The sequence below is a fragment of the Nuphar pumila genome, chromosome 14 (assembly GCF_984573655.1).
Source record: "Nuphar pumila chromosome 14, dmNupPumi1.hap1.1, whole genome shotgun sequence".
Taxonomy (NCBI): Eukaryota; Viridiplantae; Streptophyta; class Magnoliopsida; order Nymphaeales; family Nymphaeaceae; genus Nuphar; species Nuphar pumila.
This window is the reverse complement of record NC_143262.1, coordinates 82,453,000-82,475,504: the sequence shown is the minus strand read 5'-3', so window position 1 is coordinate 82,475,504 and position 22,505 is coordinate 82,453,000. Positions and strand designations below refer to the sequence as shown.

Genomic DNA, 22,505 nt, shown 5'->3' with positions numbered 1-22,505 from the left:
TTGGATCGGGGATGAAGGACATGAAATAGGGATGAGGTGGGGGCGAAGATGAAAGCGGGTATGGAGGACAGAATTTTGAGTGGGGCGGGAGTGAAGACCTCATCCCTTGCTTTCGGCCCGGTCCACTGCCATCCCTACTCCTCGTATATGGTTATATCTTGATGAAAAGGGAGGTATTGATCGTTACTGTTAGGTGCTAGATCCATACCCGACCCGTTTGTATCCAAATTTCCTCTTTAGTGGATCCACTCCGTTAATTTGGGTGTAATGTTGGATCCAAAGAGGGGAAGAAGGGAGCGAGGAGCGAGCGAACGGAGCCCTAGATTTCCGACGAGCGTCCATCGCCCTCTGCCACTTCATCTTGACCGTCGATTTCTCTACCGAGGAACCCTAACTCTCGGTGCCCCCCCTTCGGTTCGACCGTTCCCGGAGGTACGCCCTTCGATTCTCATTGTTTCTGTCGCAATTCGTTCGCGTTCTTGGTCCTTTCGGTCGTGACGATACCATCGACGGATTCAATTCGGTAAATTTCTAGGGTTTCTGTTTGCTTTTTCGCGTTTTTCGTCTGTTCAGGTTTTCTAGGGTTTTGGGTTCGTTGCGAAATTGGTGGCTTTTAGGGTTCGGGATTGAGCATCTTGAGTGCTTGGTTCGTTTGATTTGGTTGTGTGGATGATTGATTTTTACGGCTTCTCAGACGAATTCTGAAACGTTTTTCGTTTGATTCTGATGATCGTCGGGCTTGGTTGCATCGTGGCGACGGTTTTTCTATTACCCATTTGGGGAAGCGCCAATTTTTCTTGAGGATGGCATTCGCAGGCCGTGTCTGTGAAGCCTAATGCGATGGGTTTCTTGCATCGCTTGGTTTGCTTTCGAGTTTATGCGGATGTTGAAGTTGATTTGTTGTAGTCAGCCACTTTCTTGTATTTGTTAGTGTGATTGTATTGTGAGGTATTGGAAATTATGATGTTTGGTGGGTTGTTGAGCTGTTTGGATGAAAATCATCATCAAGTTGAACTTGTCTATTCTCAGGTATTTACATCCTGGCAAGTATAAATTTGTAAGAATGGGCTATAGTGGTTACTCTATCCATGGGTTTTCATAATATTGAAGGGGAAGTACCATTTTTGGTGAGCTAGGTGTTTGGTTTGTTGATGGGCCTCATATTGACCCGCACCTAAACTGGAATAGGACCTGCACCCGACATGAAACGTTGAATTTGTCCAGTAAGGCTCAATCGGAAATGCACACAAGTTGGTTAGTAAGAGTTGGGCTTTCTCGGAACTCGGTATAGGATCTCCCCTTTGCAATTCGGTGACTCGGACAAGCCAAGTTTTTTTTTTATTAAAAAATATAACAAAATCATATATTATGATTTTATACCAAAAAAATCAAGTAACCTGAGGTCCTAAATCAATCATAAAGGCTAAAAAAACAAGTTTTGCTAAATATGATTCGGACTTGGCTAATTTTAACATCCAAAAATGCAATATCATACATATGCATTCATAATAAAAAGATGCTAATGATTCAAAAAAAAGTTTACTGAGCATTATAATTCAGCTAATCTCAACATCTAATATGGATCATCATATATTTATGATAGTGAAGAAATCATAACGAACTTACTGCATATGCATTCATAATCAAATGATAAAAAATTTTAAATGCTAAACAAAAATTATACAAAAGAAGTATGACAAATCAAAAAATAAATTATATATAAATCAAAGTATAAAACAGATTTGTGAAGTACATACCTTTAAAGGTCTCCCAAGCTGCATTGATCAAATTGTCAAGGTTTCAAAATTTTCATAACTTATTGATAAATCCAAAATAAACACAATGTTAGCACTAAAAAATACAAATACATTTTCCTGTTCATTACGATGTCTACATTTTTTATACTAAACGACTACAAAAAGAATCTAGCATTGAATTATTATAACTCAATCACAACAAAGATTAAAGATCATAAACAACGAAACTGCATAAACACATTATACAGAAAAAGTCAAAAAACACAATTAAGATTGACAGTCCAACACAACACTATAAGTTTTTAGTCTCGCATAAAAGAAAATTAAAGTATCAACAGAACAACATAGAAAAATGTTCAACAAAAGTTTAAAAAATATAAAGGTCATTCATCTTCTTAAAGCCCAAAGTCATCGTCGTTCATATCATCAGCATCCCCACGACCCCCACCACCATCTCCACCAAAAGCATCATCATCATCAAAATGTGGCATTGTTTGGAATATTTCATTCATGTCACCTAATTCATTCTCCATATCTTTTCCTCTACAAAGTGCTGAAGAAGATCCAATACCAGTAGACACATCCATTGGTGCATTGGAAGTTCCACTTTCAATGCTTTTATCAGCAACTGCAAGACTCTCCTCTTCTAAAGTCTTAAGGAAGTCCTTGGAATAATTGTAAAAAATAATGGTCACTTAGTCAGTATGAGAAAATTGAAAAAGTCTATTAAAATGCAAATTGTAATACTAATATCATAGAATATCATATTGGTCATTTAAGTTTTAAACGAATAAACGTACCTCATCACTATCCAACACACCTTCATCTTGTATCACCCATTCATCTAGTGGACTTTCTAGAAAAATGTTGTCCAATGATATGTGATCAAAGTTGGTCTTAAAAGAGTTGCTTCTCTCTTAGACGAAGATTGTAATGAACATACACAAGATCAACAACAACAACTACGCCTTCATCCCAAAACAATTGGGGTTGGCGATATGAACCAAAAAAGAAAATCATTCTGGGTCTTCCACATGAATCCTTCTCCTCCAATCATTTCTATCCAATGCCATGTCCTCGATGAGGTTCAAAGCATTCACATCCTTTCCTATCATCTCCATCCATGTCTTCCTAGGCCTACCCGACCTCTTTTAACTAATATATTTTCTCATTTCTCCATCCTTCTAACTAAAGATCATTAGGCCTTCGCCGAATATGTCCAAACCACCGTAAACGATTCTCTCTCATCTTATTTTCAATGGGTGCAACACCTACCTTCTTACGTATCTTCTCGTTCTGAATCTTATCTTTTATTGTATTTCCACACATCCATCTAAGCATACGCATCTCAGCTACACTCATTTTTTGAATATGATGTCTCTTGGCAGCCCAACATTCCGTACCATATAGTAAAGTGGGCCTAATAATCGTCCTATAAAACTTTCCCTTCAACCGCAATGGCATTCTACGATCGCACAACACTCCAGTTGCACTCTTCCATTTCATCCACCCAACCTTTATCTTATGATTTACATCTCCATCAATTTCTCCATACTTTTGAATGATAGATCCTAAATATTTGAAACAATCATCCACCGGTATTTCTTGCTCACCAAGCTTCACTACACTCCTATCACTACTTCGTTGCTTACTAAACCGACATTCCATATATTCTGTCTTACTCTTACTCAACTTAAAACCTCTTGCTTCCAATGTTTGTCTCCATAATTCTAACTTAGCATTAACCCTAGCTCTAGACTCATCAATCAAAACAATATCATCAGCAAACAACATACACCATGACACATTTTCTTGAATTGATCTCGTAAGCTCATCCATCACTATAGCAAATAGGAAAGGGCTTAAAGCAGATCCTTGATATAACCCAACCGTTATAGGAAAATTGGTTGCCACCCCTCCACAAGTGCGGACATTGGTTACTACTCCTTCATACATATCTTTAATTATACTAATGTACTTGAGAGAAACACCATTCTTCATCATTGTCCACCAGAGAACGTCCCTAGGTACTCTATCGTATGCCTTCTCCAAATCAATAAAAACCATATGCAAATCTTTGTTCCTCTCTCTATTTCTCTCAATAAGTTGTCTAAGAAGATGTATAGTTTCCATAGTTGATCTTTCAGGCATAAAACCAAATTGATTCTCCGATGTCATGACAATCTTCCTCAACCTAGACTCAATCACCCTCTCCCAAAGTTTCATAGTATGATTCATGAGTTTTATGCCACGATAGTTTGTGCAATCTTGTATATCACCTGTATTCTTGTATAGAGGCACCAAAGTACTTTTTCTCTACTCATTAGGCATCTTATTTGTCCGCCAAATCTTATTAAAAAGATTTGTCAACCATTCTAAACCTTTCTCTTGCAAGCATTTCCAAGCCTCGATAGGTATACCATCTGGGCCAACTGCCCTTCTTGATTTCATTTTCTTCAAAGCCTCTGCAATTTCTTTCTTTTGAATCTTGCGCATGAAGTCACGATTCATCTCATGAAAAGGAATGGAGATGTCTTCAAGATCCTGAGCATGACTTCCATTAAATAGCTTATCAAAATAATTTTTTCATCTCTCCTTAAACTCCTCATCTTTGACTAAAACCCTTTGCGTTTCATCTTTGATACATCTAACCATACCCAGATCTCTCGATTTCCTATCTCTCATCTTTGCAAGCCTATGAATATCCTTCTCGCCCTCTTTGGTATCCAACTTGTCATAAACCTCCTTATATACCTTATCCCTCGCGTTTCGAACTACTTTTTTAGTTTCCTTCTTTGTTATCGTATACTTCTCCAAATTCTCATTATCATGACTCTTACTAAGATTTCTATAACACTCTCTTTTAACCTTAATAGCTAATTTGACATCGTCGTTCCACAATGATGTATCCTTACCTAGCGGTGCACCGCCTTTAGACTCACCCAATACCTCCTTAGCCACCTTTCTCATGTCACCCGCTATCTTATTCCATATTGATTCTGAATCCTCCTCGAGACACCAATTAGCTTCCTTAACTACCTGTTCTACAAACATTCCTTGTTTAGCTCATTTCAGTGTCCACTACTTAATTCTAGGATTTATCCTATGTCTATCCCTTTTGCGGCATTGTCTAATTCTAAGATCTAAAATTAAGACTCTATGTTGTGTAGCTACACTTTCTCCCGGTATAACCTTATAACCGATGCAACAACCCCTATCTCTCTTTCTAAGTAGGAAAAAATCTATCTGGCTCATATTAACCCCACTTTTAAATGTTACTAGGTGAACTCTCCCTTCCTAAACCAAGTGTTTGCTAAGATCATATCATAGGACAAACTAAAATCTAAAATTCTTTCTCCACTTTCGTTTCCTTCTCATATACCATAGTCTCCATAGATATTCTCAATTGCATCCCTACTAATGCCTACATGTCCATTAAGGTCACCGCCGATGAAAAACTTTTCTCCATAAGATATCTCTTGTACTACTCCATCTAAATCTTCCCAAAATTGACGCTTAATGGAATCATCTAAACCTACTTGAGGTGCATAAACACTAATAATATTAATAATATCCGTACCTAATACTAATTTAATAAGTAAAATTCTATCACCCTTCCTACAGACCTCAACTACATTATCTATAAACTCACGACTTATAACAATACCTACTCCATTCATATTCCTATTTATTCCTGTATACCAAATCTTATATCCCCAAGGTTCTATCACTTTTGCTTTCTCACCTACCCATTTGATCTCTTGTGGACATAAAATTGAAAAAAAGTGTTTTCTCTGGTTACGGCTCATGGATCTAGAGATCCAGACCCGTGACATCCACTTCTCATTAATGGCATTGTGGAATATAAGTTATTGTAATGAAGGGTATTTTAGTACCCTAATTTTGTAATCACATGTTAATATAAAGGAATACACACAACAGTCGACCCTAAGACAATAGGGTATCGGTTTCTCCCATCTTCTCTCTCCCTTTCTCTATCTCTCTCTCTGTTTCTCAGCTCTCACGCGTGGAAGGACCTGGAGATTGAAAATCTGACATGGTATCAGAGCCACGCTTCAGTTGAAACTGGAATCGATCTCAAAGGTAAGTCTGAAAGATTCTATCCCTTCTCGATTTCCCCTTATAAGTCAAGAAAATATTCTTCTTCTGTCTCCTTATCTCATCTGATTTTTTTTCTGGTTCACGATTGACCCATCCCATTCTTTTCTTCTCAATCAGACCTAATATCATTCAGATCTGACGATAATCAGATCTGACTTCTCCCTACAGTTTCCTTTCTGTCTCTTGAACTTGATCAGATCTGACGTTAATCAGATCTGATCAAACCATCTCCCTACCTAATCTAAGTCAACTCAGAGAGGACTGAGTGACTCAGCCCAAATTTTCGACCCAAATCCTTTGTTGAAAATACCTTTTCTTCATTCCTCATTTTGTCACTAACATATCCAGTTTATCGCTCTTGATAGGAGCGTGATCTAATCACGCAGGGCCCTATTTTGATTCAGCTGCACCCTTGATCAGATCTGATCAAGCCGATACACTCTCATTTCTTCTATTTTACCTCCTTTAGCTTGAAAGCATTGCGTCAATACATAGTAGGAATTCATATTCACAATTTTTTTTTGGTGATTTTCATACCCAATATTCCATTTCATATACAAATCAAAAATCTGATAGATATTCAATTTCTGTTTCAAATCTGCAATCTGATAGCCATCGATCTGAATTAGTTTCTGCAAAAAAAAAGGTTACAGAAACTGTAGGCGTAGGCAGATTGTGCTGAACACACTCTTAATACTGTGAAACATGGATTCACTTCCTAGCCAGTCGGTTCTTTCTTCAAGTTTCCTCAGCCAACTCGTGTCTGAAAAATTAAATAATGGTAACTTCTTGACTTGGAAGAGGCAAATCATACCTTTCATTAGGAGTCAGGATCTTTCTGGACATCTGGATGGATCTATTCCAGTTCCTCCTGAGTTCATATCACGAGAAGAAAGGGACAGCAAAGGGGAATCTACTACAGTATATGTTAGAAATCCTGAATTTGTGGCTTGGATGAAAAGAGACCAAGCGCTAGTTGCTTATATTACATCTACACTGTCACAAGAGGTACTTGTAGCCATTCCAGATGACTGCACTGCCATGCAACTTTGGAACAGACTTGTGCAGACATACTCACAGGTTTCTCAGGTCAGGATTATGTTTCTTAAAAGAGAATTTCAAATGTTAAGAAAGGACTCCATGACCATCATGGAATATTTGAACAAAATGAAGGTTATCACAGATTAGCTAGCAGTTGTTGGAAGTACAGTTACTGATAAAGATTTGGTACAGCAAACCCTCAGTGGATTGGGACACGAGTATCATATGATTGTCACTTCCCTGTTATGTTTACCTGAGCTGCCCAACTTTGAAGATCTGCGTGCAAAATTGTTACAATATGAGATGAATCTAAAGGGATTTTCTAAAGAATCATCTATGCATACTGGGGCACAAGAAGTTCTTGCTACAGGGGTTACTTATGCACGAGGACGAGGAAGCTATGATATCAAGGGAAAGGGAGCACAAAGGAGAAGTGGTCATGGAGGTCGTGGATTATTGCCTACACCCAACACATATACCAATCCACAAAGACAGAGGCCAATTCCTACCTGCTTTCTGTGTAATAAAAAGGGGCATATCAAAGCTAATTGCTGGTTCAATCCCCTAAATAAAGGAAAATCAACACAAACTGAAGCAAAAAGAGGCACAGACAGTACAAGGACCAACGGAGAAGTAAAGGAGTTATTGTTGTCAGCCTTAGCAGAATTGAATCTGAAACAAAATGAGCAAGGTACCTGGTATGTGGACTCTGGCGCAGCGACTCACGTTACTGGTGATGCATGTAAGCTCCTAAAACTTGTTCCTTATATTGGTAGTAGTATAGTTACTGGAGATGGATCACACCACTTTGTCTCGCATATTGGAAACTCCATTATACCCTTGCTCGAATCTTCCATCAACCTTTCAAAGGTTCTTTATGCTCCTAATATCAAGAAAAACATTGTTTCAGTTTCTAAACTCAGTTGAATTTACTCCCTCTTCTGTTCTTGTCAAGGATCTCTGCACGAAGGAGACGTTCGCTAGATAAAAACGGCAAGGCAATATGTATGTTTTTCAAGAAGATCCTTCAGCACATATTCGCTCTGCAGACCCAAACTTGAAGCTCCAATCATCGTTGCCTTCTGAAAATCCTACCTGCGTTTTTAGTGTCTCTGAAATCAATAAGCCAAACCTTTGGCATGGTCGTCTAGGTCACTGCAACAGTAGTTTCATTGAAAAGCTTGTTTCAAATAACCTCATTCCCAAGTCAAGTTTAGGAATAAATGTCAATGACAACAAATGTTCCAGTTGTCTCTTATGTAAGAGTCATGTTTTACCATTTCATTCTATCAATAAAAGAGCTTCAAGACCTTTTAAGACTATTTGTTCTGATGTTTGGGGGCCTGCTCCAGTTACTTCCATATCTGGAACTAGATATTATCTTTTATTTGTTGACAGTTATTCTCACTATTCTTGGATATTTTTCATGAAACATAAATCTGAGACTTTCAAGTTGTTCCGTAACTTCCATTCCTTTGTCAAAAACCAATTTTCTGAAAACATCCTAAGTTTCCAATGTGACGGAGGAGGTGAATTCTCTTCCATTGACTTTACTAACTTTCTTCAAAGTAACGGGATAAGGAAAAAGGTGTCTTGCCCACACACACCTCAGCAGAATGGGATTGCTGAAAGGAAGCATCACCATATTGTTGAGAGTGCGATGAGCATGATGCATGACAGTAGTCTTCCGATCACTTTATGGATAGAGGTTTTTCATTCTGCAGTTCATGTGATAAATCGATTGCCCATGACTATTTTGGAAAACAAGTCTCCTTACTTGTCTCTTTTTGGTGTACATCCCAACTACTATGATTTGCATGTGTTTGGTTGTTTATGCTATGTTCATGTTGACAGTTCAAGCAGACATAAGTTTCAGGACAAGGCCCTGAAGTGCAGGTTTGTGGGTTATGCTGATGACTATAAAGGGTACAGGTGCTATGATCCGGTGAGCAAGCGTATCAAAATATCAAGAAATGTCATCTTCGATGAATTGAATTTTGATTGTCGATGTACTAGTTCTTCAGAATCAAAACCTAAAGTTGAGACTTATTATCCTTGGTTGAATTATGAACTTCTCTCAGGAGCTAGTGATGTTTGCTCAAATTGCACTCAAAAGGATAAGAAACCTGTGTCTACTGATAGAATGATTGCTCATGAAAATATAGACCCAACTTTGAATCCAGGAAGGTATAAAGGCCTTGTCTACACTCAACGAGAAAGAGAGCCGCCCACCATAGTTAATTCAGACATGGACACATCCAACATCATTGATACTAGAAGATCCACACGTTCTCGCCATCCAATTGAAAGGTGGGTCAATTATGAAAATTTCTCATTAGATTTTCAACTCTTTCTAACAGCCTTGAATAAAGAAAATGAACCCACAACGTTCTCTCAAGCATCAAATTCCAGAAGATGGATTGAAGCAATGAATGAGGAGATGGAAGCTCTACATGAATGTGGTACGTGGGATGTCGTATCAAGACCACCTGACAGAAACGTTGTTGGTTCGAAATGGGTGTACAAAATAAAGTATAAATCAGATGGGACTATAGAGCGATACAAGGCGAGACTTGTAGCCAAAGGTTTTACACAGGAGCAAGGACAGGATTATGATGAAACTTTTAGTCCAGTGGTGATGATGGGGACAATCAGAGTCTTACTTTCTTTAGCTATTGAACACCAATGGACTATTAGCCAACTTGATGTGAAGAATGTTTTTCTTCATGGAGATTTGAAAGAAGAAGTATACATGGAACAACTCACTGGTTACGCAGAAGGTAATCCTACAAAATATGTTTGCAGACTAAAAAGGGCGATATATGGATTGAAGCAGGCATCTCGATCTTGGTTCGACAGTTTTTCTCTTGAAATACAAAAATATGGTTTTAAGAAATCTCTTTTTGACCACTCCTTATTTATATTTAAGAACCAAGACACAATTACTCGGTTGTTGATATATGTGGATGATATCATCATCACTGGTAATTCCAATAAGCACATTGAAGAAGTCAAACATCTCTTGAATCAAAGGTTCAAAATGAAGGACCTTGGCAAACTACGGTACTTTCTTGGAGTTGAAGTCGATAGTACCTCTGAAGAAATGACTCTCACTTAACATAAGTATACCATTGATGTTCTCAATAAAGCGGGTATGAAAGACTGCAAGCCCTTGAGCACTCCTAGCGTTCTTCATCAAAGGCTTAGCTCTCAAGACGGAGATCCATTTGATAATCCCACACAGTACCGTAGCATAGTGGGTATGTTACAATACCTCACCTTTACTCACCCTGATATAGTCTACTCGGTGAATCAAGTTTCTCAGTTTATGCATGCACCATGTGAAGGGCATATGGAAGCAGTTAAACAGATACTACGATATCTGAAGGGAACGGTTGGGGATGGTCTCATATATAAGCGAAAGACAAATGGGCAAAATGCACATGAGATCACTATTTATTCTGATGCGGACTGGGCAGGAGATCCAGATGAACGCAGATCAGTATCCGGCTATTGTGTATTTGTTGGGATGAATTTGGTTTCTTGGAGTAGTAAGAAACAAAAGGTTGTTGCCAGATCCAGTACAGAGGCTGAATACAGGTCAATGGCAGCCGCCACTGCTGAGGCTACTTGGATTAGACATCTACTGACAGAAGTCGGAGAATCGATATCTCGATCACTTCTTTTGTGTGACAACCAGAGTGCCATTAGTATGTCCTTTAATCCAATCCATCACAGTTGTGCCAAACATATTGAAATAGACCAGCATTTTGTGAGACAAAAGGTAGAAGAGAAAGAGATTGAGCCTGAATTTGTTCGAACTACAGATCAAGTGGCGGATATATTTACAAAAGGATTGACAAAAGACAGATTTTGGATGTTAAAAGGCAAGTTGTTCATGGTTCAAGATCATGCACAACTTGAGGGAGGGTGAAAAGAAGTGTTTTCTCTGGTTACGGGTCATGGATCTGGAGATCCAGACCCGTGACATCCACTTCTCATTAATGGCATTGTGTAATATAAGTTATTGTAATGAAGGGTATTTTAGTACCCTAATTTTGTAATCACATGTTAATATAAAGGAATACACACAACAGCCGACCCTAAGACAATAGGGTATCGGTTTCTCCCATCTTCTCTCTCCCTTTCTCTATCTCTCTCTCTGTTTCTCAGCTCTCACGCGTGGAAGGACCTGGAGATTGAAAATCTGACAAAAATATCAATCTTTCTCCTTCACATAACATTTACTAACTCTACCACTTACCAGTTAAAGACCCTATGTTCCAAGTGGCTAACCTAATTTTATGGTCTTGGACTAACTTCTTTACCCCCACCCGTCCAACAAAGTGAGGGAATCCTTGCTTATTTGACACCACACCCGGGTGTCGGTGTGACGCGTCGCTTCTGGGCGACGACCTAGCAATCCTTGCCCATTTATCACTGCCTCCAGGCCTATAGAGTACAGCGCGTCGCTCAGTAGGGAACGCCCCAACGAAATTCTCATATTGGTTCATATTCATAGGGTATGACTAAGTTTTTATGTTGGCTGTCACTGGCCTACCGCAACCCTCCTCCTTTATCCAGGCTTGGGACCGGCAGTGTATAACTAAACAATTATACACAAGCGGAGTTGAACATACACAAGATCATTTAATTTTTTTTGTTGTATCCTATTGCGACACTTTATATGAATTTGATCAAACGTGCTTCAATTACACTCATTGCCTATCCATTAATATGATTACACGACAAAATGAGTATTTAAGATTAATAAGAATAACATTTACATTCTTAAATTGTAAATAAATTACCAGGTTTAAGCCTTTTTAGTGTGCCAATAGCATTTGGGTCTGCAAAGTCATCAAGTTTATTCACAAACTTTTCTATCTGAAAAGAAATAAGAAAAAATTAAGAAGTAAAATAAGATAAGAATTCCACATCTTAAAATATGACATAGTAATTTAGCATTTTGCCGTACTAATGTTTATCTTGAAAATATAGTTATGAATACCTGACAAGATGCACTAATTTGTTTCTCAGGATCTCATTCCCAAATACGAATGAATTTATTTATTGCACGTTGCACGCATCTCCACATCATCCTGCATAAATTTGAGAAACATTAGAGCTATTATTTCAATTGGTACAAATCAAATTCAACATAAGAAAAATAAACAACTAAGAAGATTTGTTTTACCTTGAGAGTTTTTGAATCATATTGGTACTCGGGATTCAAGAAGCAGCTGCATGAATTGGTTGAATGAGTTGTTTCTCATATTTTTTATCAATTATATTACAAAATGATCGATACTTGCTTTCAACCCCACCATGAACTTCTTGTATTGCCAATTCTGCTCGACGTATTGTTTCATATAAATAGCCCATAGTAGGATTATCATAACTGTCAACGATTCGAAGAACTCGTACAAGTGGTTCCACAGTTTTCACAATATGTTGAACTATTTTCCAAAATGAATCACTTAATACAATGCTTGCAACTTCTTTACCCTTATCTTCATTAGCTTGTTTACATGCACTCCTGTCTTCAGAAACAAACATTTTTCTAAGATCACTTTTGTGCTTCAACAAACTATCAAGCAATATAAAATTTGTATAAAATCTAGTTTCAACTGGTCTTACAATCTCACCCTCATTTGTAAACTTTGATCTCATCATATTTAAAACAAGAGTATGATTGTAAATGAATTTTGTAATTCTTTTTCTCTTCTCCACACATTTCTTTACACGGCTTTTTTTTCATCATGAGATCAATACAGTGAGCAGCACATGGCGTCCAAAACAAATGCTCCTATGTTTCTCTATATTTTTTTTGGTCGCCATATAGTTGGCTGCATTATCAGTAATTACTTGCACTACATTCTCTTCTCCAACCTCAAAGACAACTTTATCAATAATCTTATAAAGATTAGCAGCATTCTTAACAATATCAGAAGCATCAATAGATTTTATAAAATACACACCTTGTGGACAATAATAAACCAAGAAATTTATAAGCGTCCTTTGTTTCCCATCTTTCCAACCATCACACATAATGGTGCACCCAGTCTCCTTCCAAGAATTTGTTTATGATATTTCTTGAGGTGCCTATTGTGGATTATGTTGTTGAACATTTTTTAATTACAAATTTTAGTGCTTCCGTTGACGTCATTTATTTCCCAATTATGTTTTATATCTTGTGATGTTTGATCATTCCCTAAAAGTAGAAGTTAACATGGCCAATCTAAGTAATTGAAATGACCCACTTGAATCACACATGAAGACCAAACAAGTTAATCTGCAATTGTAGTTATTCATGCAACAGTCTTATTTAAAATTAGGTGTCTATTATTTTCTTTGAATATGCCTTTGACTATTACTTTAGATTCTTGATTGCCTGGTGGAATCATTCTCTTACTCTCCACTTTGTGGATGACATTCTAGCAAGATCTTTCTTTAGGTCTCTGAGTCACCCTTTGGCCTATTTACCAACAGTGAGTGTTCTGGTCTTTCAAGGTACCAAAGATTGTAATATGAATGTGGTATATTTCTTCTGGTGCTCCCATGAGATTTGGTCAATATGTTACCTTTCTGGTGCTCATGAGATTTGATCAATATAGTATCTTGGTGCACTGCCTCATAATTGATGTCAGGATCTTCATTTGGTGTAGATGGACGATTTTTGGATCCTATAATTCAGTTTGGGTTTTTTCCCCTATTGGTTTATATTGGGAGAATGAAGCTTTTCTATCCAGTCTTGTTGGCAATGAATTTGGGCTTGTGTAATTTTGGGAGAATGGAGCCTGTCTATCTAGTCTTGTTGGCAATGGCTTTGAGCTTTTGTAGTTTATTTCTTTATTTAAAAAAAAAGTTCTTTCATCATTGTTTCATTTAATCAATCCTTCATTCTTTTTTCAGGGATCGCATGAGCTTTCAGCTGAGCCTTCTTTGTTCACTCTCTTGTTTGAAAATAGGATATAGCATACTTTAGCTACATTTTTCAATGTACACTAGGTTGTGGTCCTCCAGAGGTTCTACTACAGTGGAATCAGCTTACCTTCATCATTTTTACAGATGAAATTTTAGTCATTCATTAAGACTAGTTGCAGCAAGTCTGAAAAAGTGCTTGTCCTTGTAGATGTTGAAACTACCCTATACAGTCCATTGATCACCAACATGTATATGTCTTTGTGCTTTTCTTAAGTTCAACAAGTTGAACATGATAAGAAGTTAGTGGTTCATGTGATATTTTGCCAACATGTATGTCATATGGACACTTTACATGTATCCCGTATTATCGACACGATACGGCACTCGGGCAATTCATGGACACAACACGACATTTCATGGCATAGTCAAACCAGTCTCACACAGCCAACATTGTGTCATTAACTTTATCTATTTTGTTATGATCTTATTTACTTATTTTATATTCACTTGAATCTTTTTCTTTTAAAATTTGTCATCAATTACATTACATTACAATTTCAATTTACTTTCATTATGTGACATTCCCAATTATAGTGATTTAGAATTGTTGTTTTATACATATACATCTATGTGTGTGTACAGCTGTGTCTCAGTGTCCTACTTATTGAAAATTATCGAATCGTACCAAGCGAATATGCATCATGTCCCGCTCCCGCATCCGTATCCATGTGACATAGACCAACACAGTTGTTGGCTGACTGACTCAAAGGGGAAGCTGTATTCTGTCCATTGGGCAGAGATGGGGAAAGACATAAAAGAGAAATGTGAGAAATGGGATGAGGTCTGCCAGGGCAACTCTTGGCAGGTTGATTTTATGAATGCTAAAGTGGTCCTTTGGATACCTTTAGTTTTTGAAATGACCAAGGAATATAGACACCGTCACACCTTTAGTTTTTGAAATGATCATATGTACAACCTGTTGTCTCCTTTTTCCACCATCTCCTTAGGATGAAAGACTTTGGATGGCAAGTGCTTGCTAGCCAATTGACCTATCCTAGAACTGCAATTGATACAATTATTGGTGAATGGTGAATTGGAGTAGATCATTAGTTGCTGCATTTTGATTGATGCACTTAATGGAGGTGATCTTCTTTAATGTTGTTGACTCCATCAGATGGGCACCTTTGACCCTACAGAAGTTGACATGCATGCACATTCACATAGATGTACATGCACTATATCTTGCCCATGCATTAACCACCTTAAGTTAGGAAGTGCCTTTTTCCCCCCACTTTCATATAGTTATTTATATGCAGGTTCAGAGTCTTCAGACTTTTATTGCTAGTTTCTGTCCATTTTTTAGTTTTGTTTCATGTCTATGAACAACCACCTGGAACCTCCTCTGGTGTTGGGGTGGTTTCCTTGTTGCATTTTTTCACATCTCTACTTCCAGGAGTTGGTCATTATTTAAGTATTTGGAATTATGGAATGTCTTCTTTCTTTCCCAATTTGACTTGTATCATAACTGTAATATCCATGTGGAGAGTGCTGTTCATGATAGAATGTCATCAGGATGCTACAAACTACAGCTTCTTATTGAACATATGAAGATATGTGGGAGTTTAGCTCTTGAGATATAGGAAAACCGTTGAAGAGACTGATTCGCAAAATCGAGTTAGAAATAATGATGTTTTGCTTGTTTTCATTTTAGGTAGGCTTGGGACATCGTTAATTAAGATTCTAGACTTTATTTGGTTGCTTTTCCAGTGCCAAGTCAAATAAAGTGCACTATCCAACATGAAAAATACAGTGAAGAATAAAGAAGAAGGGACTTGGAGAAGTGGGATAAGGTTTAGAAGGATTATTGGAGGGCAGCATATACTTCATTGTATTTTATGTCATTCAATTTAGTAATTGCTATTGGTGCCACTCAAGATTGTGATATTGTGAGCAAGGTTGTCCTGCCCTGTGCAACCTTTAGACTGCATGAGTAAAGTCTGTAGAAGTATCTTTTTACTGGAGTGACTTCTAGTGTTTTCTGTTTCCTTTGTTATCTCCCTTTGTTTTGGATGAAAATTTTTTCTTGCTCGTCAAATAAGTGAAAGGGGAAAAAATAAATAAATAAAAGAAGCAGGTTGCTGGAGTTATAAATCACAAGTCAGCATTCTGAGCAGTACTGGAATATTTGTCTATCCAAACTTAAGCTGTCATTATTAGCATTGATATCAACATCATATGTGGCTTCAGCATTTTTGCGGTTGGTCTTATTTCCAAATCATTTCCCCCCCTGTTTACAGACATTTGGGCATCAGATCCTCATAAATTTTCCAAAGAATAAAAAGGCATCAACTGTTAAAGTAACTTTAGGTAGCATTTGGAATAACTAGTTTTCCTATGCAAATTTGTCAATTTCTTTGTTGTCTCATTGTTTTGCACTGTATCTTTCATTCATTCAAGCCTCTTCTATTGTAGTCAATTTGTCAATTTTTGTGGTTGCCTTTCGTTTCTATTGTAGTCATTATGCATTGTTGGTCTGACTGGTTTCTCTTCTAGACAGGTATGACAGACTAGCAGAATTGATTTGCTTTAGAAAAAGAGCTTTCAGAATAGACAAGCCTCTAGATCAATCAAGAAAAGCCAATCTTATTAACTACTTTGGAGTGTGCATCAACTTGATCCAGCCTTAGTACTTCATAATCATAAAGTGAGATTGTCAACACCATAAATGGGGAAAAAGAAATCTGAGGAGACAAATACATCATCTGCAAAGGGAAAACTCAAAGATGCTGCTGCTTCTAAAGAAGCCAATAAGAAAGAAAGGATGTCAGTGTCTGCTTTGCTTGCTAGCATGGACCAAAAATCTGAGAAGCCAAAGGCATCATCCGCAAACTCCAAAAGCAAATCCAAGTCCGCTGCTGCTGCAGGCTCCTCTTATACAGATGACATAGATCTTCCACCTTCAGATGATGAAGAGGGAGAAGCGACAGAGGTGCCTGCTCATCCGAGAGGAGGGCAATCGAGGGCTGCTGCCACGATTGATATCTCTACCTCCATTAGTGACAAGGAACTGAAGAAGCGTGAGAAGAAGGATGCAATTGCAGCCCAAGCTGCTGAGTCTGCAAAACAGGAAGCTCTCAAGGATGACAGAGATGCATTCACAGTTGTCATTGGTAGCAAGACGTCAGTCATGGAGGGAGAGAGCGAGATAGATGCAAATGTAAAAGACATCACAGTTGAAAATTTCTCTGTTTCTGCTAGGGGAAAGGAGCTTCTGAAGAATGCCACTTTGAAGATATCACACGGCAAGCGTTATGGGTTGGTAGGCCCTAATGGGAAAGGGAAGTCTACCCTATTAAAATTGCTCGCTTGGCGGAAAGTGCCTGTGCCCAAGAATATTGATGTTCTTTTAGTCGAGCAGGAGGTTGTTGGTGATGACAAATCTGCACTGGAAGCTGTTATTTCTGCTAATGAAGAATTGATTAAGCTTCGAGAGGAATCATCCAGGTTGCAAAGCCTCCCTCCTGATGAAGGTGAGAATGATGATAATGATGCACATGACTCTGGAGAAAAACTGGCAGAGCTTTATGAAAAATTACAGCTGATGGGTTCGGATGCTGCTGAAGCACAAGCCGCTAAGATCCTTGCTGGTTTGGGCTTCACGAAAGAAATGCAAGGCCGTCCTACCAAGTCTTTCAGTGGAGGTTGGCGAATGAGAATCTCATTGGCCAGGGCTTTATTTGTACAACCTACACTTTTACTGTTGGATGAACCCACCAACCATCTTGATCTAAGGGCTGTGCTGTGGTTGGAAGAGTATTTGTGTAGGTGGAAAAAGACGCTAGTGGTCGTGTCGCATGATCGTGATTTCCTGAATACTGTTTGCACTGAAATCATACATCTTTATGATGAGAAGCTCCATTTCTATCGAGGAAACTTTGATGGTTTCGAGAGTGGCTATGAACAGAAACGGAAGGAGAGCAACAAGAAGTTTGAAGTTTATGAAAAGCAGCTTAAGGCTGCCAAGAGGACAGGCAGCAAGGTTCAGCAGGATAAAGTCAAAGAGCGGGCAAAATTCAATGCCAAAGAAGCTTCCAAGAGCAAAGCAAAGGGCAAGGTGGTTGATGACGATCAACCGCCACTGGAGGCCCCAAAGAAATGGAAGGATTACAGTGTGGAGTTCCATTTTCCTGAACCTACAGAGCTCACCCCTCCTCTCTTGCAGCTGATTGAGGTGAGTTTCAGCTATCCAAACAGGGAAGACTTCCGTCTGTCCGATGTTGATGTGGGTATTGACATGGGAACAAGGGTAGCGATCGTGGGGCCCAATGGTGCTGGGAAATCTACTTTGCTCAACCTACTAGCAGGTGATCTTCAACCTTCTGAAGGAGAGGTGAGGAAGAGTCAGAAATTGAGAATTGGTAGGTATTCTCAACATTTTGTGGATCTGTTGACCATGGAAGAGAACCCGGTCCAGTATCTTCTCAGGCTTCATCCTGATCAGGAGGGGTTAAGCAAGCAGGAGGCAGTTCGCGCAAAGCTTGGAAAATTTGGACTACCCAGCCATAACCATCTTACTCCAATTGCAAAGCTTTCAGGAGGGCAAAAGGCGCGTGTGGTGTTCACTTCGATTTCCATGTCAAAGCCCCACATTTTGTTGCTTGATGAACCCACCAATCATTTGGACATGCAGAGTATTGATGCATTGGCTGAAGCACTGGAAGAGTTCACTGGGGGGGTGGTTCTGGTTAGTCATGATTCTAGGTTGATATCCAGAGTCTGTGAGGATGAAGAAATAAGTGAAATCTGGGTTGTGGAGGATGGAACCGTGAGGACATACCCTGGTACATTTGAAGAGTACAAGGAAAGTCTGCAAAGAGAGATCAAAGCCGAAGTCGATGAGTAATGAGTTTGTGCTAGGTAATATATTTGTTTTCCCATCATATAATTAAGTCTATCATGCATCCAATCTCAACTGTCTTCTGTAAGGATACTGAGAAGCATAATTTTATTGTGTGTGCCCAAGATTTGCTTGGGCACGTGAGATTTTTGTATTACTAGGCACTGAATTTTTCTGGTCTTGCTGCGATTCCTCTTCACTATTTTTTTACCCCGTTGTCCTTTTCCAGTGGTTTGGTGGTCACTCGCGCTTGTTATTGAGGTACCATGATATTTTCCATCATACATACAAGGATAGTAATTGCTGGACACTTTTGTATGTATAAGCACCTTTTCTTTTCATTATTTTGGTTTTTTCATGAAACTAACCTCACATATGGTATCTACCTGTTTTGTTTAGTGCAAACCAGCTCTTTGCATTACGTAAAGAAGGCAGGGTTTAGAAGGCTTAAAAAATCAATGGTCTACAATGTGCAATAATTTCTGGATACTTAAAAATCATGTTTTTAGGTCAAAGACCAGTAATTACATGCTGATTCTTGCCATTTGGACGGGATAATATTGGCTACACTCGTGGGTAAGGAAACCCCCTAATAAAAGACTAATATTTTTTGTTTATTTTTAATGTATTTTGCACATCTGACCCTCCAGATGTGGTCTACATGTTTGGGTTAGTAGAAATCAATGCTTGGATCATGTTATTCTACTGTGTATGTAAAGATTTTTCAGGGGTTGAAAAATCAATGCCCTGCCAAATTTTCAACCCTCATAAAATTGCATTTTTATGTCGAAAAAATATGATCCAAGAGATGATGCCTTTTATTTTCACCAGGCTTAACACATCCATGTGGTTAGATTTGGTCAAATCCTACTATGAGTTTCAACTAGGGGGTTCCTTACCCACGATAAGAGTTGTTAAAAGTGCGCCTTGAGGCGCAAAAGGTGAGAAGGAGAAGGAGACGGAGAGGAGGTCGGGTGTTCAATTCAGAGTCATACTTGTTTTAACGAGCCAGGTTGAGCTCTGTTCATTACGAGCTAAGGCTCAACTCAGCTCACTTGAGCTCAGTTTCAGCCTTAACAAGCTGAGATTGATCAGGTCAAGCTTTGTTTGGCTCGTTTAATACCACAACTATGGTCACCTGTGCTCAAAACTCATACAAGCTTTTTTCTCATGTTTTATTCCTAATGAATGCAACGCTTTTTTTTTTATAAGCAAGCTGGGGTTTAGGCAGATCCTGACCAGTGGTCCTTTAGAAAAAGAAAATTTGTACAGTTTTTCATGTGTAGGATGCCAATCTGGTGGCTGATCTTTCCAGTTAAAATCAATGGCCAGAACAGCTAATCTGGCTAAAACTCGGGCATGCGCTGCTTAATAATGTTAAGAGTTTATGATTAAAAAAAACATCAAGTGCCAAGAAGTTTTCCTTGGAGAAAAAAATATATGGCGCCTTCAAATGATCAAACACGGGGGAAGGGGGTTGTCGATCTGGTTAGTTGGATGATATCACAATATCATATGGATCATAATATATACAACCAATCCACTTGGCAAGTTGCATCCATGGGCCCTCTGTCGTTGAAGTGGGGTTGTCCTCCCCGTGTGAACTGTGTGATCCCCTCTTCCTCACCATAGTTGGAGATAAACCTCTCTCTCTCTCTCTCTCTCTCTCTCTCTCTCTCTCTCTCTCTCTCATATGGAGCAGCAGAGGCAATTCCCGATTACCCTTAAGGCCATCTGAGCTAAACAGACATCGACAACTTCATGGCATGGGGCTGCGATGATTGTGTCGCCAAATGGTGTGGTTGGGATACATTTAGGTCGAGAGAAGATGCTCAATCTTACCTTGAAAGCTCCATCATCTCTCACCCTTGGGCGAGAGCCATATGCCTCAACGACGTCCGTCCCATTGGCCATATAACTTTTAAGGTGGGCGAGGGCATTGATCACTGCAGGGGGTGATTGGATATGCACTAGATCACAAGCAATGGGGCAAAGGCATTGCTACACTAGCAGTGAAAATGGTGGTCTCCGAGGTATTTCGTGAATTCTTGCAGCTAGAAAGGATCGCCGCCGGTGTCAGCATCGTGAATACCGCATCCCAAAGGGTACTAGAGTAGGCAGGGCTCACTAAGAGTGTGTTTGATGCGCCGTTCCCAGCGAGATTCGGGCGGAAATCTTTCTGGGAACAGCGATTTCCAACAAAGAACGGAGGGGACGGAAAAAAAAAACATACCGAGTGGGTGGAAGAGAGAGAGAAGCACCGAGAAAATGGCAGTGAGGGCGGCGATTCTCCGGCACCTCTGCGTCCCGATCTTAGCCGTCCACCGGCCGGTGTGGCTCCTCTCAGCTTCCCGATGGTCTCACTCCGACGATCACCTCGACAAGCAAGAGGTCATCGACCGCGTTCTCGACGTCGTCAAGTTCTTCCCCAAGCTGGACCCGTCGAAGGCACCCCACCCCCTCCAACACCCTAACCCTGATTCCAGATGGGAAAAAGGGGAAAAACCCTAAACCCTAACCCTAATTGCGGGTACTGTGCTTGATTCAGGTGACCCCCACGTCCTATTTTCAGAAGGATTTGGGGCTGGACAGCCTGAATAGCGTCGAGATCGTGATGGCACTGGAGGAGGAATTCAAGCTTGAGATCCCCGACAAGGAGGCCGATATAATATTGATTCGTGAGAGTTCGCGATCGAGTACATCTCCAACCACCCCATGGCCAGTTGACAGAGTCCTCGGGTTCAGAAACTAGGGTTCTCAAGTTTTTCTCTTTTTTTTTGTTGGTTTTATGTTCGTGATTTGGTGTTTGACAATGAACCATGGTGAAATTCGCTCTGATCGATAGTGTCGGTGAAATTCGATAAATTGAGTTTGAGGCTTGCTCGGATAAGAGGACCTTTCTGTTTCATAATCGAATGGATGGCTAGTTTTGATGGAATTCGTACTTTAGATTGAATTTTAGGTATAATTTAGCTGTTTTGTCCCTATGTTGTTCACAAAGCATGTGAAAGGTTGGTTGATGTCTTATAAATCGAATTGATTGCTCGAAGTTTAATTGTTCTTTTTGTTTTTTTCGATGTGTGCGTGCATGTGTTTAAAGCTAAATTTAGGCATGTGATGGTCGTTTGGTGTTGGTGATGTTTAAAACATGGGTTGGATACTTGAATTCTGTTTTTTTTTCTTGTCATGTTTCCTACCGTGGGGGGATGAAGCCTGTGAGAAGGTTCGCAGATAAAAGATAAATCCATCAAGGTCAAGTTTGGCAAGTTTCCTATCTCAAGAGGGATTTCTCTAGTGATTTGGTTTCCCAAAATTACCATTGCAGATAGCCTTGCCAAGCCTCCTAGTGTGGAAGCCTGGAAGGCAATGTACCAGAGAGCTGATTATTATACAGGTGCAACTCATGCAGATTAGTCTGATTCCTGAGCTCTTGCGGGATCAAGCCAGTGAATCCATGTCTTGAACCTCGAGTTAGTCCGATGCATGCAATGTCTTGAACGAAAGCTAGAATGGTCACTGACTACCAGCCTTAGTCAGAGGACTAAAGCCTATGCATGTATGAACTCTACTTCTGCAATATTATTCTACTATTGATAAATTCTGCAAGGGAATTGGTTCTCTGGGTTCTGTCCTTGTTTTAGCTTTACTGTTTGCTTAAATCCTGAAGAATCCAATTTCAATTAAACTATATTTTTGGTGGTCGTTTGATGGAAATGCTACTAGATCCATACATCTTGTTTCTGGTGATTTCTCTACTGGCT

At 39.2% G+C, this 22,505-nt stretch overlaps 1 protein-coding gene and 1 pseudogene across 4 annotated transcripts; both read left to right on the top strand.

Moving 5' to 3' along the window:
* The first annotated feature begins 281 nt into the window (after nt 1-281).
* Nucleotides 282-22,257, top strand: LOC149817128 (ABC transporter F family member 4-like). Of its 4 annotated transcripts, none has more exons than XM_089987875.1 (3): nt 288-432; nt 16,405-18,764; nt 22,154-22,257. In XM_089987875.1, exon 2 carries the CDS (start codon nt 16,573-16,575, stop codon nt 18,748-18,750), a length of 2,178 nt encoding a protein of 725 aa, XP_089844001.1. In that variant the 5' UTR covers nt 288-432; nt 16,405-16,572; the 3' UTR covers nt 18,751-18,764; nt 22,154-22,257. The 4 variants fall into 4 exon arrangements, with proteins under 4 accessions (XP_089844000.1, XP_089844001.1, XP_089844002.1 ...); XM_089987876.1 differs by lacking the exon at nt 22,154-22,257 and adding an exon at nt 18,974-19,048; XM_089987874.1 differs by lacking the exon at nt 22,154-22,257 and having other exon boundaries at nt 282-432; nt 16,401-18,954.
* On the top strand, nt 21,013-22,158 carry LOC149817129 (acyl carrier protein 1, mitochondrial pseudogene; annotated as a pseudogene).
* Nucleotides 22,258-22,505: the final 248 nt, after the last annotated feature.

Coding starts and splice junctions, on each gene's coding strand:
- LOC149817128 (XM_089987875.1), top strand. CDS start 16,573: ATGGGGAAAAAGAAATCTGAGGAGACAAATACATCATCTGCAAAGGGA.